General features: G+C 42.0%; 2 protein-coding genes across 2 annotated transcripts in view; both read left to right on the plus strand.

Moving 5' to 3' along the window:
- Positions 1–24,956, plus strand: part of LOC139448529 (GRIP and coiled-coil domain-containing protein 2-like) — a 43,856-nt gene that overhangs the window by 3,718 nt on the left and 15,182 nt on the right. Inside the window, exons 3-12 of the mRNA XM_071230084.1 lie at positions 8,893–8,997; positions 9,316–9,435; positions 11,911–15,885; positions 16,839–16,958; positions 18,065–18,208; positions 18,662–18,850; positions 20,604–20,711; positions 21,789–21,914; positions 23,081–23,243; positions 24,138–24,238. Of these exons, the coding sequence (XP_071086185.1) occupies positions 8,893–8,997; positions 9,316–9,435; positions 11,911–15,885; positions 16,839–16,958; positions 18,065–18,208; positions 18,662–18,850; positions 20,604–20,711; positions 21,789–21,914; positions 23,081–23,243; positions 24,138–24,238 (5,151 nt within the window). The remainder of the gene's footprint in view (positions 1–8,892; positions 8,998–9,315; positions 9,436–11,910; positions 15,886–16,838; positions 16,959–18,064; positions 18,209–18,661; positions 18,851–20,603; positions 20,712–21,788; positions 21,915–23,080; positions 23,244–24,137; positions 24,239–24,956) is intronic.
- Positions 389–4,833, plus strand: LOC139448532 (uncharacterized). Its single transcript, XM_071230087.1, has 3 exons — positions 389–493; positions 1,784–1,917; positions 2,256–4,833. Exons 2-3 carry the CDS (start codon positions 1,784–1,786, stop codon positions 4,831–4,833), a joined length of 2,712 nt encoding a protein of 903 aa, XP_071086188.1. The 5' UTR covers positions 389–493.

Below are 24,956 nucleotides of genomic sequence, written 5' to 3' on the forward strand. Positions count from 1 at the left end.
TGTCAGCTTCCTGTTGGTCATGTGGACAAGGTGTCTGACCTCGAGGACTGTGGTTCAAGTCCCATCATGGGACTTAGACATTTTATCGTAGCTAAATTAAAGGATGTCAGTGAGTATCTGGACGGGTAGGAAGTGCCAGAGTGCAACACTGCACGTTCATGTTCATGAATGCGGACAAAATGGGCTGCCATTAACAAAGAACAAGGCTTGTGTTAAGTGGCAGTCCCGAAAAGTTTGAATCAGGTCCTAGTGAGATACAATCTGGACATAATCAAAACATCTGGACCTACATCAGCAGATCGACAAGAGTAGTCCCCCTTTGTTAAATCATTGCCCCATTGACATAGACCAGAGTCCATATAATAGAGGGACGGCCCTCTAGCCAATGCGCGAAACCATCAGCGCTACAGTTTGTACTGCGCAGCCTGTCCGGAAGCGAGCGAAAACGTGTGTTCACTGCAGTCATCGTAGTCGACTTTTTTACCATACAAAGGTAAGATTTCAAAATATATTTTTATGCTCACGTATTTCTTAACATTGTCAACATTACGACTGAGATTTGTTGATGCGCTAAAGCATATCGTTGTTATTGTATTCGATGAAATGGTCACGCTTTGTTGTTGTTCGTGTGAGCAAAATGGCGAACATGTAAATTCGGGAAAAGTGCGTATTTTGACTTTCAATAACGGCCACTAAATATCAATAAAAGTCCTTGGTTACCAAGTTGTGTGCAAAGCAGATATGTCAAAAGGTGGCTTAGTGGTATTATTAAATCTGTGGCAGTCGCGTTATGTCTGATTTTGACTGCGGAAATGACACTAAATCTGACTTTTCCCGAAATAATTACACCACAACACTTAATTTTCGCATGCGTTCAGACTAATGTTTGTTCTATTTGCGGTATTGAAATAAATATGTTTAAATTCGTCACGATTTCCTCCGTGGCTTGGTACCACCCTTATTTTGCTACCATCGGTATTTATTTTTTTATGATTTTTGGCGCTAACCCACATTTTCGTCATATATTCACAGTTTAGTGTACCCTAAAGCAGACGACATAACACCTCTTTTGTCTGTGATTTTGGTACAAATATATTTTTCAAGGCATTGTAATAATTTTCTATTTTTGTATTGATATCAGAATATATTTTGTAAGATCCATATTAAGTTTTTGACGATTTGTTCAGCCATTTCATTGTAAGTCTAACATTACTATTAACTTTTTTCACTTTAATGGGTCTCTTGAACCAAACCTGCTGAAGAAAACTTTAGATAATTTGTCAATGATTATATTTTTATTTAGAAAAAGTCTTTGTTTAATTTTTCTTTTATTAAAATATTTTATATGTATTCTCCCTAATAAATGCTAAATAAACATTATGAGTTATATGACCTGGACAATCATTAATAATGTAAATATGATTAAGGAACTACACATTTTGTGTATTTAGACAACAATAAAATCATCATTCAACATTGTTTTCATTGTATGCAATAAATATATACATTCCTATATTCCTCTCTCTCTCTCTCTCTCTCTCTCTCTCTGGGCGGTCGGGTAGCCTGGTGGTTAAAGCGTTCGCTCGTCACGCCGAAGACCCGGGTTCGATTCTCGACATGGGTACAATGTGTGAAGCCCATTTCTGATGACCCCCGCCGTGATATTGCTGGAATATTGCTAAAAGCGGCGTAAACCAATACTCACTCTCTCTCTATCTCTCTCTCTCTCAATATATAGTTTAATTTGTTTACATTGTGTCTAATATATAGTTTTGTTTTGTAGATGCCAAGGAAAAAGAAGACTTGTATTGGCCGTCGTCGGAAAGGGTACTCCAAGAGAGGTCCAAGACAAGAACAAGGCTTTCTCTCTGACCATACCTATTCATCAGTTCAATCAACAGTGCTTGATGATTACAAGTAAGTCATACAGTTCTTTCAACTAATGTTGCACACCAAAGTAGGGGTATCACTGAGTATCACGATTAATGATATGTCTGAAGTAATGGTATGTTGGTTATGTATCAGTACAGTTTTTTATATATCAAAGTACCTAAAATAAATAATTGATAAATTTCAAAGCACATGAATTATCAACAAATATTAAAATTGTAACTTTTCTTATCTAAAGAATGTTTTATGCAATACTATTCAGTATAATTCCATTGTGAGTTTAAGCAGGTGGACTAATTAAATGATTTTGGCATCCTCCATGCTGTTTTTTTCGAAGTAATAATAATGTGTATTTCCTTTTTCAGTTCAAGAGATGTGCTCTGGGATGAAGCATGGAATTCCTTCTTCACTGACATCTGTGATGACCCCATTGACATACCCTACGTGGGAGAAGCGATGGATTCTGATGGTTGCTCGGCCAATGAATTCTTTGTCATTCTTGACAGTGTACACAAGTATCATCCTGATAATGACTTAGATAATTTTGTTGATGGCATCCTGCAGTACCGAAAGTACCAACTGTTCTTATCATTGAAAAAGGAACTATTCAGGCATGCTGATGAGCTTGGCGAATTCATCATTTTGAGAAACAAGCGAGAGGAAGTGAACTTGGTGCAGTGTTATGATAGTGATGTTGCAGCGGTTCAACTCTCAGTGGTCATTAGGCCTTCTTTTGAAGCCACAGTTTATGCTCATCGACATGATATTGGTCATGATCATGAATTGTGGATTGGTTTGCCAAAATACTTCACAACTGTAAGAGATGTTACGCAACTTTTGTCTAAACTGTCAACATACCACGTTTGTTTTGGGAATTACGAGGACAGGTTTGCTCACATGATTCCAGTTGGTGCAGGCATTAGTGAAGGAGCTACTTCAACTATATCTGCATACAGAGAAGGAGACTTTGGTGCCAAAATAGATGGAATAGCGTATAGTTCCACAATCCGTTCGTTGATGTGTCAGTTTTTGATTTCACGGAGAGACAGATGTGGTCCTTGCAGCAGATACAGAGCCACACTCCGAGCTAATGCCAGAAGAGAGAGTCTGTCCCCAAAAACCCCAAAACTAACTTCATTTACTCATACTACCCACAAGAACATGTCAAAGATGGAAGTCATCCAGAAGTATGAACTGATGAAAATCAGCCGCAATTCCATTCAGTCTGAAATGGAGCGTTTGAAGAGAACAATAAGCCAGACAATTTCACAGAAAGGTCTTACGCTAAGTGTTTCAAGCGACTCTGATTTTTCGCAATTATTGAAAGACCACCAAGATGAAGTAATGCACGATTACCCTGATGAGACATCTATTCAGAGACTTTTTTGGGAGCAACAAATGAAATACAATAAAATTAAAGACAAGCGGGCAATGCGATGGCATCCGATGGTAATTAAATGGTGTCTTTACATGCGTAGTAGGAGTCGGAAGGCCTATGAAGTTGCTGGAAAATCTGGATTCATCGCTTTGCCGAGCAAAAGGACATTGTATGATTATTCACATGCCCTTCCAAGTTCACTTGGCTTTCATCCCAGCTATTCAAAACATTTAAAGGAAGAAGCGAAGTCACTTGGAATGCTTGACATTGAACAAAGATCGTACGTTGGCATACTTCAAGATGAAGTTAAGGTTTCCGAAGGCCTCGTATATGACAAACACTCGGGTGAACTTGTTGGATATGTGGATTTAGACAGGACTGGTAACGATTTGCTCTGTTTAGAGGAGTCAATAACTGGCGGCAAACCACAACTGGCTAATACCATGTTGGTCCTCATGATCCGTGGTATCATTACAGATTTGAAGTATCCATATGCAGCCTTTGCCACGAGGGGTATAACAGCTGACTATTTATATCCCATACTTTGGACAGCTGTTCTAAATTTAGAAAACATTGGACTGAAGCCGCTGTTTATTACATGTGATGGAGCTTCATCAAATCGCAAGTTTTTCAGCCTACATGAAGTGCCTGAATTGAATAATTTTTTCTGGACATGGAATCGATACAGTCATCCACACAGGAAGATTTACTTTATATCTGATGTTCCTCATCTTATTAAAACAACAAGAAACTGTTTTGCTAATTCCGGATCTCACAAGAAGACCAGAGAGCTGTGGAAAGATGGTCGTGATGTTAGTTGGCTTCATATGTTGAAGTTTTATGAAGAACATGTGGAAAATGAATTGTTTTGTAAAACCTACAAGCTTACAAGAGATCACATTGACTTGTCACCATATTCAACAATGAAAGTTAACTTGGCTGCACAAATATTTAGTAGTTCAGTGGGAAACGCTCTGGAGGACTTATATGGGGACCCAGTCCAAGAAACTGTGAATCTTATCAGACACATGAACCGTTTTTTTGATTGTCTTAACACGCGGAGTTTGCAAGAAGGAATCATAGCCCGGAACAGTGACAAGAAGGAGTATCGCAGCATTAATGATCCCAGACTGCATTATCTTCTCAGTGAATTCTTGGATTTTTTCAAAGCCTGGGAGGATAGTGTCATGAGACGACAAGGGCAGTTTACCTTATCACAAAGGAAGCGTATGATGCTCAGTCATCAAACTCTCAAAGGACTAAAAATATCTGTGAATTCCATTGTAGAATGTGTACGATTCATGCTCACAGCCGGTGCAGAATTTGTATTCACCCACCGATTCAACCAAGACCCTCTAGAAGAACAATTTGGACAGTATCGACACAAAGGAGGCTCAAATGACAATCCCTCAGTTTATGCTGTTAAACATGCCTTTTCACAGATGAAGGTCCTCGCTTCCTCTGCGCTCCAACCTATACGTGGCAACATTTCGAACAAGAGGCCACAACACACCTTGACTGTTGATAATGCGGCTCTCCCTAGGCGTAAACAGAGGCGTGTATAGTGTACTCATTGGGGAGTAGTAGAAAAACTTGTTAATGAGTTTAGATAATAGAAAATTAGAGAAACGTGTACTTAATATCCCTGAACTTGTTCACATTGATTTCAGTGCCCACAAAACTTTTCAATGCACATGTTTTTGTATCGAGTGTACCACTCACATGTATTGTAAGAATATTGTAACTTAAACATGTTTAAGACTATTAACACAAGACAAACACAACAGTAGACTGGGGAGGTTGAATGAATGATATGATGACAATTTATTATCTTGTTGAACATACTGATTTTGATTGACTGCCATGGCCCATCTTCAATGATAGATTCTTGTAACATGTTATGTTTGTTTTTTAACGCGACTGAGCAATATTCCAGCTAAATGATCGTGGTCTGTTAATAATCAAATCTGGACCAAACAACCAAGTGATCATGAGCACCTGATCCCATTAGTGGCCTGTTCATAAGAAGTGTACACATTCTCAAGTTGATGGTTAATGGAAATTTTCTCTGGGTTTCAAGGCTTTTCTCAGTGACTGGCTCTTTTTGCCCTCGTTAGTTTTTCTCTCTATCTTTTTCTCTTTTTGCTGTTGACGCTTCAGGAACTTGGCAACAGCCCCGCCACGCACATTTAGGAACAAAGTGATTAGAAATTCTAACAATTTTAGTTTCAATTCTTCTTCACAAACAACAAACTTGTCCCAGTAAAAGAGTACCATATGGTTGGTTAGAATAACTTCCTTCAATTTGTCACAGAGAAGGGAGTACAAATTAAGGTGTGAGAGATTTACTTGACTTCGGACAGCAATTTCAATTGACCGCACAAGAAAAAAGCAATTGTCACTAGGAAGAGTAAGGCCACCCCTGTTGATTTTTTCAGTCCATTTTGAAAATCTGCTGATGTAGCTTTCTTTTGACTCAGTTGATGTGCGAAGATTGTCAATGACAGTCTCGATGTTGTTGCCGCTGATTGTCTTCTTTTTTAGCAAAGCATGGACAATGTACCCTGAGATGTAATATAAAACTGCCTGGTCATTTTCACTGATATGGTTGGCTTGCTTCTCATCAGCTGTCTTCATTGAATCTGATATAACTTTAAGGAGGGTTTGAATAATCCGATCTAGCAAACACTGAGTGAAGATGTGTACTATCCTGATTGGTTGGCTGCTGACTTCCTCTATACAGGTGCACATGCTTGAAATGAAATCTTCCTCCAGACACAACTGGTGATAACTGCTCCAGAGTGCCTCTCGGTCACTTGACAGCGAGCTCCCGTGGCCGAACCCCTTGAAAACTTTATGGAACTTTGGTGTCACAATGTCAATTAAATCATCAGTGGTATGTGCATCTTCATCAAGGGACTTGGCAACTTGGATCAGATCTTGACCAATCGTTGAACCTGACTGCAATGCATCCATCATTGGGTCGCAAATGATCAATTTCAGTGCCTTTGGTACTCCATTCTTTAATGCGTCCTTCATTTCAGTTACATTTGCAAGTGGCATAGACATTGTATTGTGTTTTTCATCCGATTTCGAGATGGGTGGCTTGCCTGTCGTAGCGCTTGCTTGCCTATGCTCATGGGCTGAAATCATTAAGATATTTACCAAATGAAATCATATACTCTTTTTAAATGTGTAGAAATTACCTAGGGGATAGGCAAAATCCCATGTAAAAAATCATCACTTATTTGTTATTGTATATTTAAAATATTTAGATCTAGTGAAGTTATTTTTACTTTTGATTTTTAATTTGCATTTCAAATCCTGAAGCAACAACTGAAAACTATTTTGTGTTGCACCAAGTTACCAAGATCAAGTTTTAATTAATTTCAAAAATTATTTTATTCTGTAGTTTTGTTATACTGGAATTACAATTTTGTCTTTCATACTTTGATGTATATGTTTTAGTTGTGGCTAAATCCAAATTAATGGTGTATTAAAATTAAAATATCATTCTTACATCTATTGTCAATTTTTATAATAAATATATATTCATATCAGAACTTATGGTATTTTGTTTTGTTTTAATAATAGTAGTTGCATGTCTCGTGCCAAGTTGAAGTTTAACTTGGTATTTGATTGATCAGAAGTAAACAGAAAACTTAATTAGCACAGTTTAGAATATTACAACCGTTACTCCTGGATGCGATATTTATATCTCGTACTAAGCTTGTTGCTGCTGCACTGTTTCACACGCCAGACCGAATTATTTGGATGCTGAACTTGGAACTTTTCCGATCGGGTAGTATAAAATAACCATCATGAAATTACAATCGTCTAGACTTTAGAATTTAAGAGTAACCTCCCTTTGAAAAACTGTCGCGTTACGGCCAACACCATTATCACTGCTAGCCCCAAACTTGCATTATCTAATAATTTTGGATAAACAGCGAAGCGCATTATCGGTCACATCGAAAATTCGCTCAACAACGCTCGGAGATATGTGAAATTATAATTTCTTTGGAAATATTGCCTATTAGCAGAGACCATATAACAGATTAATATATGGTCTCTGCTATAATCTATTTACAAGACTTCTTTCATGGGAATTTAGAAGTTGGAGTATAGGAATTCATGGATGAACAACTTTACAAGACATAAAAAATATACGGGGAATTAATAGCGTCATTTTACTGGCTGATAGTAATTTTAAAAGCAATTACGCGAGCCCTATTCCCGAGAATAGGTTTATTTGCCAAACAGTCTGGTCTGTATATTTATTAAATAATTTGAACATAATTTTAGATACATTTTGAATGTTATTGTTTCGTAACATCGAGAATATTGTGACCTGATAAAACTGTCTTGCTGGCGACTGTTTTTGTTTATTTACACCTGCGTAATTTACCGGATCGTATTTATCAGTGACATCCGTAGATGATTTTGTAACTTTGATTTTTGATAATAGTTATACAATTGTAACATAAAATAACATAAATATACTGATTTTTGGAAATAAAATAGATCTAAATTATAATACCTTTGATATCGGATCGGTTGTGCTTCTTCTTCACGTGCCCCCGAAAACCTACAATTGTTTTGTAGGATTTGGAACACTCGGGACACTCGTAGACAGCCGTCGTATTTTCTTTTCCAATTGTTTTCTTTGATTGAAACCTTTTGGGAGATTTTACCAACGGTTTGGTACCGGTAACATCACTGTCATTCTCTTCAGACCAAGAATCATCCGAAACCAACCCCTGGTCGTAGTCTGTGAATTCTCCAAGTAAAATATCGAGGTCCAAGTCGGAATCGTCCCAGTGAATGAAGTCGTCCATGGCTATGCCGAATGTTAATCGAAATAAATGTATCGGGCTTATAAAGACATGCATTTCCCGGAAGACACACATGTTTAGCAGTAATTTGCAGCCAATTGACATGTGCTAATGAGAGATAGATAAAGATTATTGTAATCTGTTTAGGGTCGTCGTTTTATTGGATTGTCGCTGGTCGCAGTTGGAGAAATCTCGACTAAGGGAATTTACTCTAGCCCCGGATATTATGTAATATTGTTTACGTGGTTACCAGACTGGTCAGTCGTGAATATCTGCGCATCTGTTGCGCACGTGCTGCGGTTCCGGGAAGTTAACAGCGGGGGTCGGGGTGTATCAGTTACATGCCAGACCGTAGCACTGATGGTTAGTGATAAACTGTTGGGGAGGGCCGTCCCTCTATTATATGGTCTCTGCATAGACACATAATGTCAGACGTTAAAAGATGGTATTTGTTGTTATCCTGCCTGGCGCTCTGTATTAAGGGGCTAAAGCACAGACTGGTAGGTTCAGTTCAGAGTCAGTATACTTTGTCTTAGTGGGTATTCATGTTAAACTGCGGCATGGTATCTCAGTGGGCTACAATATAAAATCGGCATTAGTCCAGACTAATACCAGCAGCCACACACACATGCGCGCACGCACACACACTCACACACACACATGCACATTGCTATAAAAGTGCAATAATCTTGAACGCAATGCTAAACCCCATTTCACCTCACCTCACTGACTTTCGGAGTTTGTCAGAGGAAGGAAGGAGTTACAAGATGTCCACTTTGGTTTGTGTAGGATCTGATGGAGCAGATGGAGTGTATGCAGATGAAGGACTCGACCTTGACCTCGACCTTGAAGTGTATGCAGGAAGAGCAGACTAAGTTTGCAAATGACAATAAGGTAAATGCTCCTCAGCAGGATCCATGTTTGAAATTAGACATCTTTCGTGTGTATAATTGTCTCTCAGCCTTGTCCATGCACGTCTCTAGAGAGTCTTATAATCTTGAAAGGGATGCTCAACCACATTTCAGGGCAGTGGGGTAGCCATGTGGTTAAAGCGTTCGCTTGTTACGCCGAAGGCCCAGGTTCGATTCCCCATATCGATACAATGTGTGAAGCCCATTTCCAGTGTCCTTGGTATTGATATTGATAATGCTAAAAGCGGCATAATACCACACTCACTCACTCACTCACTCATCTGTTTCTGTGTGTATTCAGGATCTAGCAGGACAGGTGGCCCGACTGACCGAGGAACGCGATGACCTAGTTCGTCAGATCGAAAACCTGAGCAGTGCAGACCAGCAGAGACAGCAACAGGCAGAGAAAAATGACATGGAGGTGAGAAACAGACATGTTTTATAGAGTGACAAAGTGTATCGTTACAGCTCTATGTATGAGCTGGGAGGTTGAGAAACAGACATGTTTTATAGAGTGACAAAGTGTATCATTACAGCTCTATGTATGAACTGGGAGGGTGAGAAACAGACATGTTTTATAGAGTGACAAAGTGTATCGTTACAGCTCTATGTATGAGCTGGGAGGGTGAGAAACAGACATGTTTTATAGAGTGACAAAGTGTATCGTTACAGCTCTATGTATGAGCTGGGAGGGTGAGAAACAGACATGTTTTATAGAGTGACAAAGTGTATCGTTACAGCTCTATGTATGAGCTGGGAGTGTTAGAAACAGACATGTTTTATACAGTGACAAAGTGTATCGTTACAGCTCTATGAATGAGCTGGGAGGGTGAGAAACAGACATGTTTTATAGAGTGACAAAGTGTATCGTTACAGCTCTATGTATGAGCTGGGAGGGTGAGAAACAGACATGTTTTATACAGTGACAAAGTGTATCGTTACAGCTCTATATATGAACTGGGAGGGTGAGAAACAGACATGTTTTATAGAGTGACAAAGTGTATCGTTACAGCTCTATGAATGAGCTGGGAGGTTGAGAAACAAACATGTTTTATAGAGTGACAAAGTGTATCGTTACAGCTCTATGTATGAGCTGGGAGGGTGAGAAACAGACATGTTTTATAGAGTGACAAAGTGTATCGTTACAGCTCTATGTATGAGCTGGGAGTGTTAGAAACAGACATGTTTTATAGAGTGACAAAGTGTATCGTTACAGCTCTATGTATGAGCTGGGAGGGTGAGAAACAGACATGTTTTATAGAGTGACAAAGTGTATCGTTACAGCTCTATGTATGAACTGGGAGGGTGAGAAACAGACATGTTTTATAGAGTGACAAAGTGTATCGTTACAGCTCTATGAATGAGCTGGGAGGGTGAGAAACAAACATGTTTTATACAGTGACAAAGTGTATCGTTACAGCTCTATGTATGAGCTGGGAGGTTGAGAAACAAACATGTTTTATACAGTGACAAAGTGTATCGTTACAGCTCTATGTATGAACTGGGAGGTTGAGAAACAGACATGTTTTATAGAGTGACAAAGTGTATCGTTACAGCTCTATGTATGAGCTGGGAGTGTTAGAAACAGACATGTTTTATAGAGTGACAAAGTGTATCGTTACAGCTCTATGTATGAGCTGGAAGGGTGAGAAACAGACATGTTTTATAGAGTGACAAAGTGTATCGTTACAGCTCTATGTATGAGCTGGGAGTGTTAGAAACAGACATGTTTTATAGAGTGACAAAGTGTATCGTTACAGCTCTATGTATGAGCTGGGAGTGTTAGAAACAGATATGTTTTATAGAGTGACAAAGTGTTTCGTTACAGCTCTATGTATGAGCTGGGAGGGTGAGAAACAGACATGTTTTATACAGTGACAAAGTGTATCGTTACAGCTCTATGTATGAGCTGGGAGGGTGAGAAACAGACATGTTTTATAGAGTGACAAAGTGTATCGTTACAGCTCTATGAATGAGCTGGGAGGGTGAAAAAACACACTTAGTATAATACAATGACAAAGTGTATCGTTACAGCTCTATGTATGAGCTGGGAGGGTGAAAAAACGCACATAGTATAATACAATGACAAAGTGTATCGTTACAGCTCTATGTATGAGCTGGGAGGGTGAAAAAACACACATAGTATAATACAATGACAAAGTGTATCGTTACAGCTCTATGTATGAGCTGGGAGGGTGAAAAAACGCACATAGTATAATACAATGACAAAGTGTATCGTTACAGCTCTATGTATGAGCTGGGAGGGTGAAAAAACACACATAGTATAATACAATGACAAAGTGTATCGTTACAGCTCTATGTATGAGCTGGGAGGGTGAAAAAACGCACATAGTATAATACAATGACAAAATGTATCGTTACAGCTCTATGTATGAGCTAGGAGGGTGAAAAAACGCACATAGTATAATACAATGACAAAGTGTATCCTTACAGCTCTATGTATGAGCAGGGAGGGTGAAAAAACACACATAGTATAATACAATGACAAAGTGTATCGTTACAGCTCTATGTATGAGCTGGGAGGGTGAAAAAACGCACATAGTATAATACAATGACAAAGTGTATCGTTACAGCTCTATGTATGAGCTGGGAGGGTGAAAAAACACACATAGTATAATACAATGACAAAGTGTATCGTTACAGCTCTATGTATGAGCTGGGAGGGTGAAAAAACACACATAGTATAATACAATGACAAAGTGTATCGTTACAGCTCTATGTATGAGCTGGGAGGGTGAAAAAACACACATAGTATAATACAATGACAAAGTGTATCGTTACAGCTCTATGTATGAGCTGGGAGGGTGAAAAAATGCACATAGTATAATACAATGACAAAGTGTATCGTTACAGTCACTGTTTATAATTGTTTCAGAAACTGATCCAGCTGAATGAGCTGAAGGAGGAACTCTCCAACCTCCAGAAGGCTAATGACAAGTTTGAGGAGGAGAGGCTGTGTTGGGAGAAGGAAAGGGCGGAGTTGATGCAGAATCTGAATCAGCAGGAGGCTGAGGAGACAGGGAAGTCTGAGCTGACACAGAAGCTGCAGCAGCAACTCGAGGCAGCTGAGGGGGATGTGGAGCAGCTCAGGAGAGATATTGCTGGGAAAGATGAAGAAATCACAGCCATCAGTAAATCCCTGGAAGAAAAGGATGCTGAAATTGAGCAAATGAAGACAGAGTTTAGGGAACATATGGATGCAAACGACAAAACTAAAGGGGTTGAGCAGGAGAAGGATGGTAGGATTGAGGAACTTGGTCAACAGATTGAGTCTCAAAAGTCTGAAATTGAAAACTATAAAACCAGGTTAGAAGCTTCTGAGGGCGAAGTGGCGAGTCTGTCCGAGAAGTTGAAAGAAAGTAATTCTAGGTGTGAGGATTTTGAAAATGAAAAAGTGAAATTAAATGAAGAAGCTCAAAAGTTGAATTCCAGGATATCAGAACTGGAAGAGGGAGATAAAGAATATGAACAGGCTGTTGAGAAATTGAGAACCAGATGTAGTGAGTTGGAGGGCGATGTTGCATCCAGTTCAGGAGATGCCCAGAAAGCTGTTGATGAGCAAGTTGTCCACTTGGAGGAGAAGGTTCAGACTCTGTTGGAGCAGAAGGAGAAACTGTGTGTGAAACTGGCTCAGGCGAACGAGACCAAGGACACGCTGAACTTTGAGGTTCAAGAGTTGAGGGCAGAGGTGGAGTCTGGGAACGCTGATCCAGACACCCAGAAGGGCCAGATTCAGGAGTGGGAGAGTCTGATGGAGATGTTGAAGAACGATAAAGATCAGGCTCTTCAGGAACTGGAAGATTCAGAGAAAAGGGAAGAAATGTGTCGCAAGGAATTGGAGTTTCTCATGACATCTCTTCATGAGGCTTTAACGGAGCGTGACACGCTTCAGGATGAGGTGTTCAAGATGGCGGAGAATCCTTTGATGGATGAGATTAAGGAGATGAAGGTGATGATAGAGGACATCATCAATGAACGTAACGACCTTCAGAAGAAATGGGATGTGGCCACAACTACCAAGAAAGAATATGATGTTGCTATGGAAACTTTGAAGAAACAGATAGAAGAGTCAAGGCAGGATAAAGAGAACATGGAAAGAGAGAAGGAATCAGGAGCTGTTGTCATGGAGCTGTCGCAGGAGAGAGAAAGCCAGCTGAGGGAAGAATTAACTGAGAAGGAAACTTTGGTGGCAGACTATCAAGAGAAGCTGAATCAAGAGATTGCCAAGGCAACAGCAGCTGAATCAAGGGTCCAAGAATTAGAAGAGGAAGTGTCAGGGTTGAACAGAGGCACAACTGAGAAAGAGGAACGGATTGAAGAGAGACAAAACTATGCAGTAGAGCTGGAAGGTCAGATTCTGGAGATGTCCAATTCTTTAGCCGACAGTAAGAACAGGTATGGGATGTTGAAGGAACAGTTTGACAAACTGACTGAGGACAATGCTGACATTGCTAGGTACTGCGAACAGATTGAAGAGCTGGGCTCTCAGAGGGATGAGGTAACTCGTCAACGTGAGATGCTTCAGACACAACTGGAACAGCTGAAGGAGGAGAATGGGCACCTGGAGGGGAAGGTTCAGACTCTTGGACAGGATCTGCAGGGCGCTGTGGAAGAGAAAATGAAGGTTGTTGAAGAACTTGCTCATGTCAAAGAGGAACTGGGACAAGTGAATGAACAGAATGATGAAGGTCAAAGAGAACAGGAGGGAATTAAATCCACATGTGAAGAACTTAAAAGTAAAGTTTCTGACTTGGAAAATGAGAAGGTTCATATGGATGCTGAGATGAAATCTTTGCAAGAGAAGTGTGATGACCTGATACAAGTTCAGGAATGCAAGGACAGAGAGATTGAAACACTGAAGACTGAGGTGAGCGAGAAACAACAGGAGAAAGTACAGGCAGCCACAGAGGCTGATGTTGCTCAGTTAGAAGAGATGGAGGTGCTCAAATTGGAGAGGTCGGACCTACAGGTTCAGTTTGTGATGGTTCAGGAGAAACTGGCTGAGACAGAGAAGGATATTGCCTCATTGCAGAGTGAAATTCAGTCATTGAAACAAGCTGGTGAAGAGACTTCAATGGGAAGGGAGAAGGCAGCTGCGAGGGTGAAGGAGCTTGAGGAGCAGGTTGTCTTAGTTCAGGAAAAACTGTCTGAGTCGGAGAAGGAGGTCATGGGGTTGCAGGATGAGTTGCAGACACTGAGGGCAGAGGCATCAGATCAGAAAGACACGGATGATGAGAGATTGAAGGATCTTCTGGACAAGCTGCTGAAGCTTCAGGAGGAGAAGGAAGCTGTGAGTAATACAAGTACCAAGGATAAGGAAGAGCTACAGGCTCAGGTTAGACAACTTAATGAACGATTGTCTCAGGGGGAGGAGGAAAAGGGCATGTTGAACAACAAATGTGAACAACTGGAGGCTGCTCAGAAGCAAAAGGACTCTGAACTTGAGGGTTTGAGAATTGATGTCGGTGACAAGAGTGATCGTGTTGTGGAGTTGGAGAGGACTTTGGCTGAAAATGTGAAGCTTGTTTCTGAGTTGAAGGACCAGATGTCAGGTGAACAATCAGCAGAGGCTGAGACAAAAGCTGAGTTTGCTTCGTTGAATGAAAGGATGGAAAATGTGACCGTTGAGTTGGATGATTTGAAAAAGGTAAATTCAAGTTTGAGTGAAAGTCTTAAGGAAGCATGTGATGTCAAGGAAAGGTTGATGTCCGAAGTAGCTACTCTGCAGGGTGATTTGAAACATGTTAAAGAAGAGAAAGAATCCTTGAACATTTCCTTGAGAGAAAGAACAGAAGTAGTGACAGTGTTGGAACAGAAATGTGCCGACCTTAATGAGGGTTTGAGTGAAAAAGTCACATTAATTGAGAACAATTCGCTTTTGAAACAGGAATTAGCATCACTGAAGGACTCGTATGAGTCTGTTATATCTGACAAAAGTAGACTTGATTCTGATCTTGAAAGTTTTAAAACTCAGAAAGATAACCTTGAAACTGAATTACATTCAGTGAGGTCCGAGTTTGTGACAGTGAAAGAAGAAAAGAATATGCTTAATAGTGATCTTTCTTCAAAAATAGAACTGGTGCTAGAACTAGAGTCTAAGTGTGAAAAGCTTGAAAAAGATATTGTTGAGAAGGACCAAGCTTTTGAAGCAGTAGCCTCTGATTCACAAGCTAAATCACTGGAGGAGATGAAGAGACTACAGAGTGAAAAGGAGTCGGTGGAGACCTCCTTGAAGGAGGCTGACAGTAAGCTGTCAGAGGTTCAGAAATCCCTAGTGTTAAAGGAGGAGGAGGTGTCTGCTGGCAAGTCTGTGGTGGAGGAGTTGTCCCGGAAGTTGGAGGAGGTGGAGGTGGAGGCTGACAGTAAGCTGTCAGAGGTTCAGAAATCCCTTGTGCTAAAGGAGGAGGAGGTGTCTGCTGGCAAGTCTGTGGTGGAGGAGTTGTCCCGGAAGTTGGAGGAGGTGGAGGTGGAGGCTGACAGTAAGCTGTCAGAGGTTCAGAAATCCCTAGTGTTAAAGGAGGAGGAGGTGTCTGCTGGCAAGTCTGTGGTGGAGGAGTTGTCCCGGAAGTTGGAGGAGGTGGAGGTGGAGGCTGACAGTAAGCTGTCAGTGGTTCAGAAATCCCTAGTGTTAAAGGAGGAGGAGGTGTCTGCTGGCAAGTCTGTGGTGGAGGAGTTGTCCCGGAAGTTGGAGGAGGTGGAGGTGGAGGCTGAGGACCAGCTGCGGAAGATGAAGGAGAGAGTTTCTGAACTTGAAAACAATCTCCAGGAATTGAAGGAAAAGAATTCTGGTCTACAGGTTCAGGTTCAAGAAACTACAGTCAAGGAAACAGCTGCATTGCAACAGAGCAGTGTAAGTATGATGAAACGTTTCTGCTGTTTATAAAACATATGAGATGTATTACTGATCCACTGGATTGGCCATGGCACTGGATTGACATTTGTTTTACTTCCCCGATTAGTGACATCTGATTGACTGACTAGCTGGTAGTTGTGTGACATCTGACACCTGGCTGACCGACTGACATCTGACTAACCCCTGATCAACCCCTGACCCTTGACTGACCCTTGACTCACACCTGACTGACCCCTGACTGACCCTTGGCTCACACCTGACTGACCCTTGACACACCCCTGACTCACACCTGACTGACCCTTGACACACCCCTGACTCACACCTGACTGACCCTTGACTCACACCTGACTCACACCTGACTGACCCTTGACTCACAACTGACTCACACCTGACTGACCCTTGACTCACAACTGACTCAAACCTGACTCACCCTTGACTCACACCTGACTCACACCTGACTCACACCTGACTCACCCTTGACTCACAACTGACTCAAACCTGACTCACCCTTGACTCACACCTGACTCACTCCTGACTCAAACCTGACTGACCCTTGACTGACCCCTGACTCACCCTTACTGACCCCTGACTCACCCTTACTGACCCTTGACTCACACCTGACTCACACCTGACTGACCCTTGACTCACAACTGACTCACACCTGACTGACCCTTGACTCACAACTGACTCAAACCTGACTCACCCTTGACTCACACCTGACTCACACCTGACTCACCCTTGACTCACACCTGACTCACTCCTGACTCAAACCTGACTGACCCTTGACTGACCCCTGACTCACCCTTACTGACCCCTGACTCACCCTTACTGACCCCTGACTCACACCTGACTGACCCCTGACACACCACTGACTCACACCTGACTCAGACCTGACTTACCCTTGACATATGACTCACCCCTCACTCACCCCTGGTTGTTGTTGTCTTCAGAGTTCTGGGGATGAGGTCGGGCGGCTGCAGAAGGAGGTGAAGACCAAGGAGGAGATGTGCAGCAAACTGAAGCAGCTTGCCATCAAGTCCAAGAAGGAGGCCAGTGATGCTAAGTCCAAGGTACAATACTTCACCCTAAGAAGCGCAATATTGCTGATGTGATGTTAAATATTACAACAGTGCCACAATAGGTTGCTGTGGTCATCACCTCATCCATTTATTGGTCAATAACAGTTTGTGTATATGTCACAACAGGGGGTTACAGATTGTGCCGTGAGAAAAGCAGGTCTGTTGTCCTTTTATGGTGTGACACTGTAGGGTCTGTTGTCCTTGTATGGCGTGACACTGTAGAACTGTGGGCCTTGTATGGTGTGACACTGGTGTGACACTGCATGGTCTATTGTCCTTGTATGGTGTGACACTGTAGAACTGTGGGCCTTGTATGGTGTAACACTGGTGTAACACTGCATGGTCTATTGCCCTTGTATGGTGTGACACGTTAGGTCTGTTGGCCTTGTATGGTGTGACACTGTAGGTCTGTTGGCCTTGTATGGTGTGACACTGTAGGGTCTATTGGCCTTGTATGGTGTGACACTGCAGGGTCTGTTGGCCTTGTATGGTGTGGCACTGCAGGGCCTATATGCCTTGTATGGTCTGACACTGCAGGGTCTATTGGCCTTGTATGGTATGACACTGCAGGGTCTATTGGCCTTGTATGGTGTGACTCTGCAGGGTCTATTGGCCTTGTATGGTTTGACACTGTAGAGTCTATTGGCTTTGTATGGTGTGGCACTGCAGGGCCTATATGCCTTGTATGGTCTGACACTGCAGGGTCTATTGGCCTTGTATGGTGTGACACTGCAGGGTCTGTTGGCCTTGTATGGTGTGGCACTGCAGGGCCTATATGCCTTGTATGGTCTGACACTGCAGGGTCTATTGGCCTTGTATGGTGTGACTCTGCAGGGTCTATTGGCCTTGTATGGTTTGACACTGTAGAGTCTATTGGCTTTGTATGGTGTGGCACTGCAGGGCCTATATGCCTTGTATGGTCTGACACTGCAGGGTCTATTGGCCTTGCATGGTGTGACACTGCAGGGTCTATTGGCCTTGTACTGCAGCACAACGTAGAATCTGTTGGCCTTGAATGCATGGTGTCAAACTGTAATGTCTGTTGGCCTCTGCTCTGTGATACCAAATGCTGAAAAATATTATTGTATTGTTTTCAGCTTGAGAATATAACAAAGGAACTTGAGTTTGCAAAGAAATCATTGGTGGAAACAGAGGAGAAGTTGCAGAATGTCCAGACTGAGAGCAGTAACTCTTCTGAAACCATACTCTCCGAGTCCAGGCAGGCCCAGGAGAACTATAAGGTCAGTTGTGGTGTCAGATCTGAGAGCAGGAACTCTTCTGAAAACATACTGTTTGAGTCCAGGCAGGCAGGCTCAGGAGAATTAATGTGGTCTCTATGGTGCCCAGGTGGAAATGGTATGTAGGTCCACAGCCCACCTCCTCATCCTAGCCTGCCTGAGATAGCTGCAATAGCTGCTGAACTCGACTAGGCACAATGTCTCCATCGCCTTCAGAAGGCTTCAAATTTGAGTTACTGTGTATGTATTTCCACCACTTTTAGCAATATTTCGGGGTGTGGGACACACATTATACCTATTTTACACAGGCCTTTGGCATGATGAGCAGATGCTTGAACTACTAGGCTGCTCCCCGTAACTCTCCAAATTTGAATTTGTCTTGAAAAGGCCTTGAATATAACGACTATGGTGAACTGTGTGGCTATGACAGATATCTGTTGTCCGGTGTGTCCCCAGGGCCTACAGGCGGACTATGACCAGGTCCAGGACCAGCTTGACCAGGAGAGACTGCGGTCAGCCCAGGCCAAGACAGACCTCCAGCAGGCTGTGGAGCAACTGACTGCCCTCAAACAGGAGCTGGCCGACACCAAGGAGGAGAAGGATAGACTCAACAGACAGATTGAGTCCGCCTCCACAGATGTCAGGGTCAGTACTTGGCTACTCGGAGAACCAATCCAGTGACCTGATATTTCCCACTGCGTTGTACAGAAATACAATACATTCCTAAATACCGATCAACTGATGAAAATTTCACTTTAAAAAATCAGAACATCAACATAGGAATCGCCAGGTAAAAGTTAATCGATAACTTTGTCCAGTATTCGGGAACCTTTTGGGGCCATTTGTTTTTTAATTTTTTTCTTGAAATTTCAAGGCCCTAAGTTGAAATTTAAGATATTATGTAAAAAAAATCAAAATACTTGAAATTTCAAAAAAATATTCTTGAAATTTCTAGGAAGTAATCTCGAAATTTCATCTTATTATCTTGAAATTTTAAGATTATAACTTGAAATTTCAAGATACCTAATATTAAGTGGAAATTTCAAGATATTAACTTATTCAGAGTCTGCTCTTTATCTTGAAATTTCGAGTAAGTATAAATAAAAAAATAAAAAGACAAATAGCCCTAAAAGGCTTTCATACAATATTTACAACAACGTAAATAACAACAAAGCCAAAGGTAGGAATCGGTATTGCTGCAGTTAGTCAGATTAAATAGTCTTTTACAGTATCATACTGTAATATATTACTAACAATAATTTTGAAGCTTCCCACAAAGAGACCTACATTTCCTTATTATTTTCAAGACTAAACTGTATTTCTTTTTTCTCGATCAATGTGACCATACACGCTTATACTATCAATAAAAGCGACAAATGGGCTTACGAATGGCGCAGCACAGGTCGCTAACTAGTCTAGATTTATATCTAATGCTATATCATTCGGGGGAAAAACAATAACAAAGCCTTTAAGGAGTGCTGACTCTTATCCCTTCTACAGGGAGTGTTCATTATCTACAGGGAGTGTTTGTTGTCAACAGGGAGAGTTTGTTGCCTACAGGGAGTGTTAATTGTCTACATTGAGTGTTTGTTGTCTGCAGGGAGTGTTTGTTGTCTACAAGGAGTGTTTGTTGTCTACAAGGAGTGTTTGTTGTCTACAGGGAGTGTTTGTTGTCTACAGGGAGTGTTTGTTGTCTACATGGAGTGTTTGTTGTCTACAAGGAGTGTTTGTTGTCAACAGGGAGTGTTTGTTGTCTACAAGGAGTGTTTGTTGTCCACAGGGAGTGTTTGTTGTCTACAGGGAGTGTTTGTTGTCTACAAGGAGTGTTAATTGTCTACATTGAGTGTTTGTTGTCTACAGGGAGTGTTTGTTGTCTACAAGGAGTGTTTGTTGTCTACAAGGAGTGTTTGTTGTCTACATTGAGTGTTTGTTGTCTGCATTGAGTGTTTGTTGTTTACAAGGAGTGTTTGTTGTCTACAAGGAGAGTTTGTTGTCTACAGGGAGTGTTTGTTGTCTACAAGGAGTGTTTGTTGTCTACAAGGAGTGTTTGTTGTCAACAGGGAGTGTTTGTTGTCTACAAGGAGTGTTTGTTGTCAACAGGGAGTGTTTGTTTGTTGTCTACAGGGAGTGTTAATTGTCTACATTGAGTGTTTGTTGTCTACAGGGAGTGTTTGTTGTCTACAGTGAGTGTTTGTTGTCTACATGGAGTGTTTGTTGTCAACAGGGAGTGTTTGTTGTCTACAAGGAGTGTTTATCCTTCACTACACCTACAGAAAGTGTGGAACTGGGAATGATAAAACTGGAGTGAAGTTTCTTTGATCTTGTAGCCATGATGACTGACAGTGTTATTGTTCGTCAGACCTAATTATTATGGTGACATCATCTTCTCCATTTTCAGAGCCGTGAGGCTGGCCTTGAGGAACAAAAGGCCAAGGTGAAGGCCATGGAGAGTGAGACGTCTGCTCTGCGTATACAGCTGGAGGAGCTCGTCAAGGACAAACAGAAGGTCAGTTGATGTTTGAGTCATATCGTCAGTGAGAGTTTGGGAGCACAATTTTGCTGTGCAGATGCAGAGTTGTATCCCACTGTTATGCCAGGATCTGCTGAGTCCAAAATCGCTTAGGACTTCCTCCTTCTTCACGCTGACACGTCACAGTGTATCTGAAATGCTGTTCAAAGCAGATGAAACCAAGTTCATGTATTGTGGAAACTAACCTCTAATAACAACATTTTTCAATTTTGTATTTTGTTTCTTGCTTATTGGCATATTGAAAATAAATTGTCCTGGGCTCCGTTCAACAGAGTGATCTTAGCACTAATGTCATCGAAACTACCATCTTTAAACATAGACTTATGACACTTGTAGCGCTAAGGTGTTTGTAACTACCATCTTTTAACATAGACTTATGGCAGTCGTAGCGCTAAGGTAATGGAAAATTCCATCTTTAATTATAGGCTTATGGCAGTCGTAGCGCTAAGGTGATCGTAACTACCATCTTTTAACATAGACTTACGTCAGTCGTAGCACTTATGTGATCGTAACTACCATCTTTTAACATAGACTTACGTCAGTCGTAGCACTTATGTGATCGTAACTACCATCTTTTAACATAGACTTATGGCAGTCGTAGCACTTATGTGATCGTAACTACCATCTTTTAACATAGACTTATGGCAGTCGTAGCACTAAGGTGATCATAACTACCATCTTTTAACATAGACTTATGGCAGTCGTAGCACTAATGTGATCGAAACTACCATCTTTTAACATAGACTTATGGCAGTCGTAGCGCTAAGGTAAACAAAACTACCATCTTTTAACATAGACTTATGGCAGTCGTAGCGCTAAGGTGATCATAACTACCATCTTTTAACATAGACTTACGTCAGTCGTAGCGCTAAGGTGATCGTAACTACCATCTTTTAACATAGACTTATGGCAGTCGTAGCGCTAAGGTAACTTTCATACTTTAACATAGACTTATGGCAGTCATGCTATGGAACAGGGCCCTGGGCTAAAGAACTGTTGTAAAAGCTACAGATGTGAGTTTGTTTTGACATCTTGATTGGTCATTGTGTCCAGGTCGACGAGGACAACCAGGAGAGGGAGACACAGCTGAAGGCAGACATAGAACAGCAGAAGAAGATAGTGGTGAAGAAGGAGGAAGAAATCAAGAGACTGCAGGAGCAGCTAGGCACAGCTAAACAGGTGAGGGGAGAGTGTGTGTGTGCTTGCGTGTGTGCTTGAGGGGGAGAGTGTGTGTGTGTGTGAAGGAGAGAGTGAGAGAGGGTGAGGGTGAGGGTAAGAGAAAGAGAAGAGTAGAGAGGGGGGGGTAGGTATAAATTGGGGGACAGAGGAAGCTGAGGGAATAGGAGGAAGGGAGGAGGGGAGAGGAAGAGAGAAGAGGAGGTTGAGAGGGAGAGGTGTGTGTGAGGATGAAAGAGAAGAGGAAGAGAGAGGAGGGGGAGAGATGCATTGGGGGACAGAGGAAGGTGAGGGAATAGGAGGAAGGGGGGAGAGGACGAGAGAGGAGGAGGTTGAGAGGGAGGGAGGTGCATGGCTGTGAGAGGAGGATAGGTGAGGAAGAGGAATAGAGATGAGGAGGAAGAGAGAGGAGGGGGAGAGAGGTGTGTGTGTGAGGATGAAAGAGAAGAGGAAGAGATAGGAGGAGGTTGAGAGGGAGAGAGGTGCATGGCTGTGAGAGGAGGATGGGAGGGGAAGAGGAATAGAGATGAGGAGGGTGATAGAGTGAGGGGGAGAGAGAAGGGGATGACAGGTGGAGAGACCAATGTGATAAGAAATGGTCAGCGGAGATAGGGATGAAACCTTAGCTGGAGAACACTTTAAAGGACACCTGAAGTGAGGCTCCATATGATGGTTGAGGAATGGCTAACAAAGGGGTCAGTATGTGAAGTGTATCAGTTCCTCGTTTCGGGCATCTTCCCGAGCAATGGGAGTTAATTGACTGTAAAAGTCCAGTTTCCACCCTTACCGAACTAGGCTGGAATTCTTGGGCTCGATCGTAGCGCCACCAGTTGCTATTATGTCACTTCCATGCCTCTCCTATGGACCAATCAGATTCCACCTCTCATATCACCTGCATTTGCTTCAAGTTCTATACTGTGATAAAACGGGTCTAACATCGCAAGGTGCATCAAATCACGTGAGCACCTTCATTAAAAACATGAAAAGATTAGGAAAATATCTGTTGAAAACGAGTCAGACTGTATAGACCCGTTAGTTCAGCCAAAATGACAGTCCATAATACCAGCCTAGTTTGGCAAGGGTGGAAACTGGACTTTTGTAGTCAGTTAACTCTCTTGCCTCGGGAAGATGGGTTTCGGATGATATCTTCTTTTTTCTGCCCATGCCAGGAAGCCAGCCAGAGCAACATGATGGACCTGGAAATGGCAGACTACGAGCGGACGGTCCGCACTCTGAACGCACAGCTACAAGAGAAGGACTCCATCATGGAGAAGATGAAGTCAGAGGTGGACCTGATGGAGGAGAACTCGGCCAGACTCAAGGAACAAATGGGTACGTGCTTGTTGATCCTTGTGGTGGGAGAACAGTTCCGGCTGTACACCTGCCTGTTTCCATTGTTGAGGGGTGGTCGAGTAGCCTAGTGGTTTAAGCGTTTGCTCGTCACGCCGAAGGCTCGGGTTCGATTCCAGACAGGGGTACAATGTGTGAAGCCCATTTTCTGGTGTCCCCTGCCATGATATTTCGGTGTCCCCTGCCGTGATATTGTTGGAATATTGCTAAAGCAGCATAAAACCATACTCACTCAGTCACTCAATTGTTGATGTCGATGTTACAAGTATGACTGTACCTGATGTGGATCAGGAATTTTAATTAGGGGATTCTAAGGGACGATTATTAAACCCTAAGTCTGCAGCAAACACTGGTAACCATTTCCAATACGGAATAAACAATGGTCCATTTCAGGTTACTATGATGATAAATTTTTATTTCTTTGCTTTTCACTGATGTAAGGGTCCAAAGAAAAGAACAGGCTCTACTGCATAATTTTTGTAATTTTATTAAATACAATTTTATAATATCTTTGCCTTTTTTGGAAATAGGTTTTGATTCTAAACAACCCGCTGTGATATATCTGGAATAGTGTTGATCTAATATCTTAGTGAGTGAGTATGGTTTTACGCCGCTTTCAGCAATATTCCAGCAATATCAGGGCGGGGGACACCAGAAATGGGCTTCACACATTGTATCCTTGTGGGGAATTGAACCCAGGTCTATAGCATGACAAGTGAACTCTAAAACACTAGGCTAACCCACCACCACGATATGATATACAAACAAACACAACAAAGTCAGAAGAGCCAGCAAAAACGCCAGACACCTGCCTTGATGTAGCAGTGATGATGATACATAAAATAACATTCACTCACTTGTGTCTCCTTCTGACAGAGAAGGTGGAGGAACTTCGTCTGCAGGCCGAGGACCGCGGGAACAAACTGAAGCAACTCCTGGTTAAGACCAAGAAGGATCTGGCTGACGCCAAGAAAGTGGTGAGTGTGTTGCACAGCTGTTCTCATGTCAAGCTCTCACATGGACAATGAGTTACGGTACCGATTTCAGGTACCGGTCATATATTACAGGGGAGGCTGGTCAGATGTATTTGATGCACCAATGCACTGAAAATAATGACCCTCCCCTAGTGCTTGTCATAGTTTTGGATGACCCTCCCTGAAAAAACAAAATGGAAAAGTGCTGTATATTTTGTTATAAAATGTCCATTTATTTCATGACCCTCCCCAAATATGTGTTATGTTTTATCAACTTCCCCTTGAGACTGTCATATTTTTGGGCGGCCCTCCCTTCTTTCAGTGTGCTCTACTTCCCCATGTAAAATAAATGACTGGTCCCTAACACTTTTACAGTGTTTGGATGCTCCATATATTATATGTAAGTGAAAGAGCAAACTGTATTGTGTGGTCTTGTGGTTGCCATGGGTTAAATTTCCATGGATACAATGCATGAAGCAGGTTAAACTCATACTCACTTACTCTTCCATTCACTCACTGGAATGCGGTTGATGGTGCTGTGTTGTATTGAGGTTGATGGTTCTGTGTTGTATTGAGGTTGATGGTTCTGTGTTGTATTGAGGTTGATGGTGCTGTGTTGTATTGAGGTTGATGGTTCTGTGTTGTATTGAGGGGTTCTGTGTTGTATTGAGGGGTTCTGTGCTGTATTGAGGTTGATGGTGCTGTGTTGTATTGAGGGGTT

This window comes from Haliotis cracherodii, unplaced genomic scaffold, assembly GCF_022045235.1.
Source record: "Haliotis cracherodii isolate W230 unplaced genomic scaffold, xgHalCrac1.p SCAF_7, whole genome shotgun sequence".
In the NCBI taxonomy this organism is placed as follows: Eukaryota; Metazoa; Mollusca; class Gastropoda; order Lepetellida; family Haliotidae; genus Haliotis; species Haliotis cracherodii.

Bases quoted from the DNA above. Each gene is read 5' to 3' on its own strand.
- LOC139448532 (XM_071230087.1), top strand. From the start codon at position 1,784: ATGCCAAGGAAAAAGAAGACTTGTATTGGCCGTCGTCGGAAAGGGTAC. The intron at 1,918-2,255 runs GTAAGTCATACA...TTCCTTTTTCAG, and splicing joins ACAGTGCTTGATGATTACAA to TTCAAGAGATGTGCTCTGGG.